Source organism: Balaenoptera borealis (assembly GCF_965194805.1).
Source record: "Balaenoptera borealis genome assembly, chromosome: 3".
NCBI classification, from domain to species: Eukaryota; Metazoa; Chordata; class Mammalia; order Artiodactyla; family Balaenopteridae; genus Balaenoptera; species Balaenoptera borealis.
The window spans coordinates 91635347-91648154 of record NC_138866.1 but is presented as its reverse complement, the minus strand read 5'-3'; the positions used below and the strand labels follow the sequence as shown (position 1 = coordinate 91648154).

At 37.9% G+C, this 12808-nt stretch overlaps 1 protein-coding gene across 2 annotated transcripts in view; it reads left to right on the top strand.

The window, feature by feature from the left end:
* SECISBP2L (SECIS binding protein 2 like) overlaps nt 1-12808 on the top strand; it is a 60485-nt gene that overhangs the window by 39560 nt on the left and 8117 nt on the right. For both annotated transcript variants that reach the window (XM_082387917.1, XM_082387916.1), the window contains 2 exons: nt 3315-3469; nt 10171-10390. In XM_082387917.1, coding sequence (XP_082244043.1) covers nt 3315-3469; nt 10171-10390 — 375 coding nt within the window. The remainder of the gene's footprint in view (nt 1-3314; nt 3470-10170; nt 10391-12808) is intronic.

Sequence of the window (12808 nt, the reverse complement as noted above, 5' to 3'; positions counted from 1 at the left end):
CTACCAAAATTTTGGGATGATTCGTTGTCTATTCAGATATTCCAGAGATGCAGGGTACATCAAGTTGATTGTGGAGATTTAATCCTCTGCTCCTGAGGCTGTTGGGAGAAGTTTCCCTTTCTCTTCTTTGTTCATACAGCTCCCGGGGTTCAGCTTTGGATTTGGCCCCACCTCTGTGTGTAGGTCACCTGAGGATGTCTGTTCCTGCCCAGACAGGACAGGGTTAAAGTAGCAGCTGATTCGGGGGCTCTGCCTCACTGAGGCCCGGCATAGGGAGGGGTACGGAATGCAGGGCGAGCCTGTGCTGGCAGCGGCCGGCGTGTCATTGCACCAGCCTGAGGCATGCCGTGTGTTCTCCTGGGGAAGTTGTCCCTGGATCATGGGACCCTGGCAGTGGCGGGCTGCACAGGCTCCCAGGAGGGGAGGTGTGGATAGTGACCAGTGCTTGCACACAGGCTTCTTGGTGGCGGCAGCAGCAGCCTTAGCGTTTCATGCCCGTCTCTGGGGTCTGTGCTGATAGCCGTGGCTCGTGCCCGTCTCTGGAGCTCCTTTAAGCGGTGCCCTTAATCCCCTCTCCTCACACACCCTGAAATAATGGTCTCTTGACTCTTAGGCAGTTTCACACTTTTTCCTGGACTCCCTCCCGGCTAGCTGTGGCGCACCAGCCCCCTTCACGCTGTGTTCATGCAGCCAACCCCAGTCCTCTCCCTGGGATCTGACCTCCGAAGCCCGAGCCTCAGCTCCCAGCCCCCGCCCACTCCGGCGGGTGAGCAGACAAGCCTCTCAGGCTGGTGAGAGCTGGTTGGCACCGATCCTGTGGGTGGGAATCTCTCCGCTTTGCCCTCCGCACCCCTGTTGCTGCACTCTCCTCCGTGGCTGCGAAATTTCTCCCCCACCACCCCCCGTCTCCGCCAGTGAAGGGGCTTCCTAGTGTGTGGAAGTTTCTCCTCCTTCACAGCTCCCTCCCAGTGGTGCAGGTCCTGTCCCTATTCTTTGTCTCTGTTTTTTCTTTTTTCTTTTGTGCTACCCAGGTTTGTGGGGAGTTTCTTGCCTTTTGGGAAGTCTGACGTCTTCTGCCAGCGTTCAGTGGGTGTTCTGTAGGAGTTGTTCCCCATATAGGTGTATTTCTGATGTATCTCTGGGGAGGAAGGTGATCTCCACTTCTCACTCCTCTGCCATCCTGAAGGTCTCCTCCGGTACACCCTCCCCCCAGCTTTTCAGGCAGGCCTAGAGCAGGGGCACTGGCCCCGCAAAGGAGCAACTAAAGAACCCAGCCGTGGCGACCCGGCAGCTGGTTCCCGGAGGTGCTACCGCGTAGCCTGATGGCTCATTTCTGGCCTATTCTACTTTAAAATTTTTGCATTATCCTCCTCTGATGGCTCTTTTCTCTTAAAAAAATTAGGAAAAAGATACAGTTCTCTTTTTGGTCTTTGTGGACAGGAGTCAAGTGTAGGCCAAAACATATGTCTCATTATAGACCCTAGGTTATGTAGGCCCACACAAACATAGTACCATGTTTTGATTCTGAAGCCAAGGTCATTACGAGTGGTCTTTTAAAGATCCAGTTAATAATTTCCACTGTCGATAAAAAGGATAGGTTCTGCTAACCAACTTCTTTTGAACGTGTTCCTTAATGATCGTGCTACTTTTGAATAAGCTGAATGCCTTCCCTGCTTCTCCAGATAAATGAGAGATAAATATCCTCTTTTATGAAGAGGATATGGATTTATGAGATCATGGTCTGTGGCATTCTTAATAATAAATGGCCCTGCTTTCTAATCATCCTAGAAAGTTTACAAATCAGTTATTCTAAAAATAAAGAAATTATTTTGGTAAACATTTCTATCTTCTAATTGATGTATGGTTGACAGTTCCAAACCATAATTGTTTTGAATGAGCCTGAGAACATTTGGGCTGTGTGACTTTATGATATCAATCAAAATTTTTTAAAAAAATGTTTCTATTTTAGGAAGAAATATTCACAATCTAATTTTGAAGGTCTACTTTCCATTGTCCACTTATAACTGTAATTATTTGCCACTATATTTAAAACAATTTCAAAATCAATTTCCAGTCCTGAACACTTGGGTACTGAATTGGTCGTTAGAGGGGTATATTTTAAATATATTAAACAACATAATTAATGCTCCTCAAAGAAACACTTTCAAATAATTTTCCTTTTACTATTGGGGCATTCTGATCTTGCCAGAGAGACAAAAATAATTACTTCCATTGTATGAAAGAGAGAAGTTGAAAGACTCTCTCAAACTATGTAGTAATTAATAACAGTACCTAAACATCTCCTATAAATCCCAAATTCCAGATCAGTTCTTACATAATGGTTATGATATATGCATTTTTACCATAGTTCATTGAGTTTTTCCAATTGGGAAATCAAACTCTCCTGTCTCTTATTTAATATAAGCCAACACGATTGTAGAAACAATATGACAGCAGTGACTAATGTCAGAAATGAAAATGGGTTCTCTAGACAGTTATCCTACCCTATTTCAGAAAAAAAAAATGTAATTTGTAATTTTTGTATCCTAAAATTACTGTTCAGGATAGAACATGGTGATTGTATGATGCAGCAATATTTTATATTCCACTAAGAAAGAAAAATTCTATCAATGCAAAGATTCCATTGATTGTAAAATGCTACCCTAGTTCAGAGTTGTTAGTATGTGGAAAAAATTTTGCATCTTAAAATCAGTTAAATACAATATTAAAAAAAGAAAAAAGATACAGGTCTCTGCCCCTGTTTATGGTGGAGATGTGTCTCTCAGAAACCAGCAGTAACAGAGGCTTTTGTACTATGTTGTGCACCGTTATTTGTCCTTTTTCATGGAGGAGCCACTTCAGGTGATTGGAGTAGACAGAGGCATCAAGTAGCAGTAGCAGGCAGAGGGGAAAAATACCAGTAAAAACAGTAATGTATAATCGGTCTTATTCCATGTGATAGGTTGCTTACTTGAGCTGAGAGATTAGATAAAGGAATCAGCCACTATTAACAATTTTAATTAATTTTAAAAAACAAAAAATGTTTATTATATTGAAATTTGACTCCTGCTGTGCTAGTCCCTGTGGAGAAACAAAAATAACTGGCATTAAAGGAATATAGTATTTAACTGGGAGAAAGAAAATACATACATAATATCCAAATATAGTACAAATTCAGATAGGAAAATGTGGTGAACAGCCTAAGTGCCACAAGCATTCATGGACTCCTTTGCTGCTGTGTTTTATGCTGTCGGGTACTAAAATAGCTCCATTTAGGAAATAACTAAAAACTTCTATACATGTTGATTTCTCAGGTGGCCTGGATGAGGCTCTCTACAATGTTATAGCCATGGCACGGGAACAAGAAATTCCTTTTGTGTTTGCCCTTGGAAGAAAAGCTCTAGGACGCTGTGTGAACAAGCTGGTTCCTGTTAGTGTGGTAGGAATCTTCAACTACTTTGGTGCTGAGGTAAGACTTAGAAGACGCAGTCCCTCACTGCCCACCCCCCATAGTACATCTTCTTTGGACACGTGCCATTGTTATGTTTGAGCATTTGGAGAAGTGATATGATGACTCTCCAGGAATGAGTGGAAAATTCTTTAGTATTACGTTTCCTTTTTTAGTGTTGAAAACATTTGCGTAAGTCAGTCCTATAACATTGTGAAAAGATTTTAGCTCGTATTTCTGCTACAGTGATTTTTTTTTTCTGGGTTCAGATATGTAGTACTTGACAATATGTGTAACTGCTGGGTAAAGGTATCCAATATTGTACAAAGTAAAACAAATTTCTTTAGTCTATATGTTGGGTATATTTTATGCTGCTAGGAGTCAAGAGAGAAAAGAATCCTTTATTTGGAGAGGATTTTCCTTTGAAAATGAATTCCTAAACCAGTTGAGAGAATAATTCTACACCCATGATATTTGTCTTCCTCTCATAGTCGGCTAATACAAACTTTGCCCATAGAAGCTGATATATGATAAAGTAAATGTTATTTATTTAGAGTAATGCTTATTAACTGATAACATTTTAAGATTGATGGGGTTTTTTTGAGCATGTGGGGTTCTTTTTAGAACATCATTTGACTTTATTGTGGTTTTTACATTGAAATGTTTTCAGTTATACTTGTTTTAAATTGTATGTATACAATCTGTGCATACAATAAGACTGTTTTTTATGAAGTTGATTCTAAAGTATTTTGTGACACAACTGATGGACCGTTTTCCCTCTTCTCAGCCATACTATTTGTGTATATTTAAGTGTCTATCTTTCCTGTGCAGTCACCATATTTGAATACCCCCATCCCCCTATCCATTCAGTTTCTCTCCCACTACCCATTAAATTATCTGTCTACACACCTACTCTCTACAATCATGTAATTAATATTTGTCCTGCCATTAACAGCCCATGCTTTTCTCAGTTATAGATATCACACTGGTTTGTCATAGTTAATGTGTTTCTTCATATAAGTGTGAATTCCTCAAGGGTAGGACCCTTGTCTTTTTTTTTTTTTGAAATCTTTATTGGAGTATAATTAATTTACAGTGGTGTGTTAGTTTCTGTTTTATAACAAAGGGAATCAGTTTTTATCTCCTCCCTCTTGCGTCTCCCTCCCACCCTCCCTATCCCACCCCTCTAGGTGGTCACAAAGCACTGAGCTGATATCCCTGTGCTATGCGGCTGCTTCCCACTAGCTATCTATTTTACATTTGGTAGAATATATAAGTACATGCCACTCTCTCACTTCGTCCCAGCTTACCCTTCCCCCTCCCCATGTCCTCAAGTCCATTCTCTACGTCTGCGTCTTTATTCCTGTCCTGCCCCTAGGTTCTTCATAAAATTTTTTGTTTTTTAGATTCCATATATATGTGTTAGCATACTGTATTTATATTTCTCTTTCTGACTTACTTTACCCTGTATGACAGACTCTAGGTCCATCCACCTCACTACAAATAACTCAGTTTCATTTCTTTTTATGGCTGAGTAATATTCCATTGTATATATGTGCCACATCTTCTTTATCCTTTCATCTATTGATGGACACTTAGGTTGCTTCCATGTCCTGGCTATTGTAAATAGAGCTGCAGTGAACATTGTGGTACATGACTCTTTTTGAATTATGGTTTTCTCAGGGTATATGCCCAGTAGTGGGATTGCTGGGTCGTATGGTAGTTCTATTTTTAGTTTTTTAAGGAACCTCCATACTGTCTCCATAGTGGCTGTATCCATTTACATTCCCACCAACAGTGCAGGAGGGTTCCCTTTTCTCCACACCCTCTCCAGCATTTATTGTTTGTAGATTTTTTGGTGATGGCCATTCTGACTGGTGTGAGGTGATACCTCATTGTAGTTTAGATTTGCATTTCTCTAATGATTAGTGATGTTGAGCATCCTTTCATGTTTGTTGGCAATCTGTATGTCTTTGGAGAAATGTCTATTTAGGTCTTCTGCCCATTTTTGGATTGGGTTTTTTTTTTGATATTAAGCTGCATGAGCTGCTTGTAAATTTTGGAGATTAATCCTTTGTCAGTTGCTTCATTTGCAAATATTATCTCCCATTCTGAGGGTTGTGTTTTCATCTTGTTTATGGTGTCCTTTGCTGTGCAAAAGCTTTTAAGTTTCAGTAGGTCCCATTTGTTTATTTTTGTTTTTACTTCCATTACTCTAGATGGTGGGTCAAAAAGGATCTTGCTGTGATTTATATCATAGAGTGTTCTGCCTATGTTTTCCTCCAAGAGTTTTATAGCGTCTGGCCTTAAATTTAGGTCTTTTATCCATTTTGAGTTTATTTTTGTATATGGTGTTAGGGAGTGTTCTAATTTCATACTTTTACATATAGCTAGCTGTCCAGTTTTCCCAGCACCACTTATTGAAGAGGCTGTCTTTTCTCCATTGTATATTCTTGCCTTTTTTATCAAAGATAACGTGACCATATGTGCATGGGTTTATCACTGGGCTTTCTATCCTGTACCACTGATCTATATTTCTGTTTTTGTGCCAGTACCATACTGTCTTGATTACTGTAGCTTTGTAGTATAGTCTGACGTCCGGGAGCCTGATTCCTGCAGCTCCGTTTTTCTTTCTCAAGATTGCTTTGGCTATTCGGGGTCTTTTGTGTTTCCATACAAATTGTGAAATTTTTTGTTCTAGTTCTGTGAAAAATGCCATTGGTAGTTTGATAGGGATTGCACTGAATCCATAGGTTGCTTTCGGTAGTATAGTCATTTTCACAATGTTGATTCTTCCAATCCAAGAACATGGTATATCTCTCCATCTGTTTATATCATCTTTAATTTCTTTCATCAGTATCTTATAGTTTTCTGCATACAGGTCTTTTGTCTCCTTAGGTAGGTTTATTCCTAGGTGTTTTATTCTTTTTGTTGCAATAGTAAATGGGAGTGTTTCCTTAATTTCTCTTTCAGATTTTTCATCATTAGTATATAGGAATGCAAGAGATTTCTGTGCATTAATTTTGTATCCTGCTACTTTACCAAATTCATTGATTAGCTGTAGTAGTTTTCTGGTAGCATCTTTAGGATTCTCTATGTATAGTATCATGTCATCTGCAGACAGTGACAGTTTTACTTCTTCTTTTCCAATTTGGATACCTTTTATTTCTTTTTCTTCTCTGATTGCTGTGGCTAAAACTTCCAAAACTATGTTGAATAATAATGGTGAGAGTGGACAACCTTGTCTTGTTCTTGATCTTAGTGGAAATGCTTTCAGTTTTTCACCATTGAGAGTGATGTTGGATGTGGGTTTGTCATATGTGGCCTTTATTATGTTGAGGTAAGTTCACTTTATGCTTACTCTCTGGAGGGTTTTTATCACAAATGGGTGTTGAATTTTGTCGAAAGCTTTCTCTGCATCTATTGTTAATATCGTTTGTCACATTGATTGATTTGCATATATTGAAGAATCCTTGCGTTCCTGGGATAAACCCCACATGATCGTGGTGTATGGTCCTTTTAATGTGCTGTTGGATTCTGTTTGCTAGTGTTTTGTTGAGGATTTTTGTATCTGTGTTCATCGGTGATATTGGTCTGTAGTTTTCTTACTTTGTGACATCTTTGTCTGGTTTTGGTATCAGGTTGGTGGTGGCCTCGTAGAATGAGTTTGGGAGTGTTCCTCCCTCTGCTATACTTTGGAAGAGTTTGAGAAGGATAGGTGTTAGCTTTCTGTAAATGTTTGATAGAATTCACCTGTGAAGCCATCTGGTCCTGGGCTTTTGTTTGTTGGAAGATTTTTAATCACAGTTTCAATTTCAGTGCTTGTGATTGATCTGTATATATTTTCTATTTCTTCCTGGTCAGTCTCAGAAGGTTGTGCTTTTCTAAGAATTTGTCCATTTCTTCCAGATTGTCCATTTTATTGGCATATATTTGCTTGCAGTAATCTTTCAAGATCCTTTGTATTTCTGCAGTATCAGTTGTTACTTCTCTTTTTTCATTTCTAATTCTATTGATTTGTCTTCTCCCTTTTTTTCTTGATGAGTGTGGCTAATGGTTTATCAATTTTGTTTATCTTCTCAAAGAACCAGCTTTTAGTTTTATTGATCTTTGCTATTGTTTCCTTCTTTTTTTTTTTCATTTATTTCTGATCTGATCTTTATGATTTCTTTCCTTTTGCTATCTTTGGGGGTTTTTTTGTTCTTCTTTCTCTAATTGCTTTAGGTGTAAGGTTAAGTTGTTTATTTGAGATGTTTCTTGTTTCTTGAGGTAGAATTGTATTTCTATAAACTTCCCTCTTAGAACTGCTTTTGCTTCATCCCATAGGTTTTGGGTTGTCCTGTTTTCATTGTCATTTGTTTCTAAGTATTTTTTGATTTCCTCTTTGATTTCCCTTGTCTTTATATCCCTGAAAACCTTTTACATTACTCGAGGATGAGCAGGTAATAAATGTTTGTTTAATTATTTGTATGGTAGATGTATATCTGCCATTAATGTGAAACTACATGTGAGAATTTGGGTGGTAAGTAGCTCTGTGGTAAAGACACATAATAACAATGTACTCTTTTGTTCACTATTAGAGTTTATGAAATAGGAATGGGATCAGGGTCAGGAAAAGGGGACATGTTTGTTTTTAATTGTATTGATTTCTTACTGAACTATATTTATTAGGTTATGTGTATGATATTATATTATAAAATGTTTGGCAGTTTTGTTTGTACATTGCTTTTCTTGCCTTCTCCATTTTGAGGTAGTAAGTTATTGTTTAAACCAAAACACATTCATAAAATGGACGTAAAGGAAGTACTGATATACTGTCAAGTGTGTCTACTCATAGTAATGTGGTAGTGCACCTACCCTATATTTACCATGTAATCATGCTAACCTTTGAATTAAGCTTTCTGTCCTTACCCTGATATTCAAGGCTTTTATTCCCTAATAGCTTCTCTCTTCAATTTTATTTTCTCTTCTTCTTGCATATTGTTTTATTCCCAACAGTTTCTGTGTTTTATTTATATTGTAAAATCAATGTTAATCCCAAAATTGCATATCCATAAGCCTATTTTCTTTTTGTTGGCTTCACTTAAGTGCATGGTTTATTAAACATTGCAAACAAATATTTATGAAGTCTCTTACATGTAACTCATGGGGGCTTTTTTTAACAGAATCCATCCTCCTTTTTAAAAATAAGTAAATCCTGAATATATTTTTGATACCACTAGCACCCACCCCTTTTCAAAAATCAATACAGTTAGCAGCAGTGTTTATTGTACGTGTATTGTACTTTAAACAGTTTAAACTGCAGCTGGGTAAAGCACACTACTTATGTTTTTCCTGCTTAAGTTTAGTTTTTAGAGATACATTATTCCATAGTAATATGACACGTTTGCCATGCATTCATGGTTTTATGGTTTATATTTAAATGACAGTGCCTTGTTAAGAAAAAAAATTGTGCTATACTTTTTCTCCCTTGTCTGAAAACATAATTTTATATATATAATTAAACATATTCTTCCAGGTGGCCAGGTCATATTTACCATCTGAAATTTTTTACTTAATGTGTGGGTATGTTGCATTCTGATACTAAATCAAGACATTAAACAGGAGTAGAATGTTGAATTGTGTTGAATTGTGGTGTAAGAATCACTAAAAGTCATTCTTTGGTTGTCTTTCGGGTGACTGTGAAAACTTCAGTTTTCTTTAGACATCGTTAGACGTCATAGTTATTGAAGTACAGCTTTAATGCCTAAAGAATTTTGCCGTTTATTAACACAAATGTGCTCTGTTATTTACAGTTTCACTGGGATTATTAATTCCATTCATGTTCATTCTGTTTTGCTGATGGAAGAACTTCTGGTTAACTCCACATTCTATTTCCAGGTTCTTTATTCTATTTTTATAATTAGCCTTTCATCATTTTCAAGGCCGCAGCTAGCCATACCATCACTTACTTCTTTTTGGTCTTCTTGTAAAGAGTTCTTTTAACAAGCAAACATGATAGGGAACTTTTCATTCCTGTGGAGACTGCCATCTGCTTCTGCATCCTTTGATATCACCCTGCATACACTCATTCCCTTATATTCGAACCCATATAAGATTCTTCACTGCTCCCCAAACAAGCCTTGAACTTTATTAAGTCTGTACCTTGGTTTATGGTTTTGCATGCTTGGCTAAGAATGTACTATCTCCACTCCTCAAAACTATACCAGATTTTCAAGGCCTACATCAGGTGTCATATTCCTTTATGAATTCTTCACTGATACCCAGCAGTTAGATGTTTCCTCCCAAAGCTAAACCACTTTGTACCTCTCAAGGCATTTAAGGTATTGTCCCCTGAATCAACATTGTCTCCTGTCCTCTCCTTTCAGCCATATGGAAGGTTCCTTGAGAGCAGAGGGATGGTTCCAGTAGTCTTTGTACCCACTATAGTGCCACATGCTAAAGGGTGCAGTTGTTGAATTGATAAACTGTGTAAGAAGTTTAATATAGCATATTTAGTGGCTAGTACTGAATCAAGAAGTTGCCTCAGACTTGTGAGAATTAAATGAACAATATATGTAAGTTACAAGAGTATTTTATAAGGTTCTGTGGTTTGCATACCATTTGGATTTTGTGCTGATAGAAAGTGTATCCAATCCTGAAGCAGTAGAGGTATTTATTGCTAATGATAGTAATAAAGAGTATAACAAAAAATGGACTGCGCAAAATCTCTTTCTTTCTAGAGCCTGTTTAATAAGTTAGTAGAACTCACTGAAGAAGCCAGGAAAGCATATAAAGATATGGTTGCAGCAATGGAACAGGAGCAAGCCGAGGAAGCCTTGAAGAACGTGAAAAAGGTGCCACACCACCTGGGGCATTCTCGGAATCCCTCTGCAGCAAGCGCCATTTCTTTCTGCAGTGTTATTTCTGAACCCATCTCTGAAGTAAATGAAAAGGAGTATGGTAAGTTATTACATACCATTTTAAATGACTGAAAGTTTGAAGTAATTTAATGATGAATGTCATTTTAAAAATGACTTTCCATGCTACCTTTTGTTTTTATCTTCTTGATTATTCAAATTTTGCTCACATTTTTGGTTTAAAAATTGCATTAAACAGGTCCATTGAAAGTTAGGAGAATATTTGGGGCTGAGAGTTTCTGTGAGACCCTGAAATTAGTCACATTTCCAAAATCTTAAAAAGAAAAAAAAAAAAATCCCAAAGGGATTTAAAAAGCCAAATGTACCATTCTTCTGACCTATCACTAAGTAAATAAATAAATTCTAGGAAAAATAGTGCAGCCACCTCTTTCACCTTGGCTTCTTGTTTTTCTTTTCTCTTTTTAGTCTTATCTGAAAGTTTATCAAATAGCTTGTTGCCACCTAAAATGTAACATGTGAAAAACTGAGTCATCGTTTTCTTCCTTTCTTCCCACACTTCTCTTTCCTGCTGTCCTTGTCTGTGATTGTAGTTAAATGTTTGGAATGCTTTTGACAAAGCTGTAGACCAGAGGCAACTAACAAGTTATTGTGCACCTTTCAGAAACTGTTGGTCAGGGAAAGGTGATTCTGGCTTAGAGGCAGAGATGTTTCTTTGGCTAAAGTGATACTAGTTGAAAGTAAAGAAGATAAAGGGCCAACTTTGTAAATGAAATCAGTTCTCTATGTAGTGATATGCCAGATCTCAAAGGTAAACTGCAAGATAAATTCCTAAAGCTGTGGGTTTGGGGAAATGACTGTGTTCTTCATTTGGGCACATAAAAAGAAAAGTTATAAAAAGAACCTCTCAAAGACTTAGAAGATGTTTTCAAAAAAGCACCAGATTTAAAGTGTTCAAAGATTGAAGCCTTGGCTTTTCCACACTCTGCCTAGGGTATTTAGGCATAATTGATGAATTTCTGAGCCTCAGATTTGTCTTCAGTAAAGTGAGGAGGGTTTGTCTAGATCATGTATGAGGTTTCATTCAGAGCTAAAGTTTTGTGAGCTAATGGCTGAATTCTAAGAAGGGATTTAGACAGAACCTTAAAGATTCTGGCCTATGATCTGATTTATGAGGATGCCAACAAAATAAGTGGAAATAATCATAAATAATTTGCTTTGAGAGTAAAGCACAAAGTTACTCTGTCGGTATCAGATGTATTCGGCAACAGACATAAAACCCGCTAATGTGGCCTGAGAAATTAGGATATTTAATTATTTCACAATGTTGTCAATGTCCCTAGTTCTTTCCTTTTTTCTGTTCTTCCGTTTTCAGCCTGTGGCTTCTTATTCTTGTGCTTATCATCTCATGTTCATAAATGGCTGCAGTGGCCCTGGGCATCACAACAGTTCAGGCAGGAGGTTCAAGCAGTGTGCTCTTTTTATCAGTGAAGGAAACAATTTTCCGAAGACTTTGCCTTTTGTTTCATTTGGTCAGAGCCGACCATGTGACTGCTTTTAGCTGCAAGGGAGATGTGGGCAAGAGAATATTTGGCAAAGGGGAATGGGATAGTCATGATAGTCTAAGAACTATTTTAATTCCTCCCATGGGACTGTGTTCAAGTCCATCTCAAGTTTGGGAGTTCTGTTAGTCAGAAAGAAAATGGGGAATGACTGTTGGGTAGACAACAAATAGTGTCTCCCATGCCATTCTGGTGCAAGATCTCTAAAATGTTTTCTTGTGATTTCCACAGTTGAAAGAGAAAACAAAACTGGGAAAGGGATGCTAAACATTGGTAGAATAGAAAGGTTCCTATGATAGTTCAGTCTTACTGTTCTTTGTGTACACCGTAATTGTTTTCTTTGCTTATGTTTTCCTTCCCCCGGAGCTGAGTCTCAATTTTGTCATACTTACGTGAAACAAATAGTTTCAAACATAAATCCCAACTAAGCAGTACGTTCTTTGAGATAGAAACCTGACACCTAATGGGCACTTGACATATAATAATAATAGCTCACTTACTGAATTCTTACTAGGCACTTCTAGGCACTTTTATTAAGACATTTAATCCTCTGAGCAGTCCTAGGAGATAAGAAATATTGTACTGCATTTTACAAATGAGAGAACTAAAATGAAGTGAGGTAAATAACTTGCCAGTGTCACACAGCTGCTAAATTTGACTCTAGAATTCTTAGCCAGTGTGATGTGAATTCCTTGTGTGTTGAATGAATTTCCAGTAGGACCATACGGTAGGTTTTCAGTAACCACTTGTGAGGGGAGGACTACCTCTCTCTGTCTTGAGTTTCCGGCTCGTTCCCTGCCACCACACCTTCTTCTGTAGGGTCTTGAACTCATCTCTGTGTTCCTCTACTATATACAGCTGTCTAAAGATGGACAGCTTCCCTCTGTGTACTGACTGAAGGGAGAAATACACACACCTCATCCTCTGACAAACCAACTAGT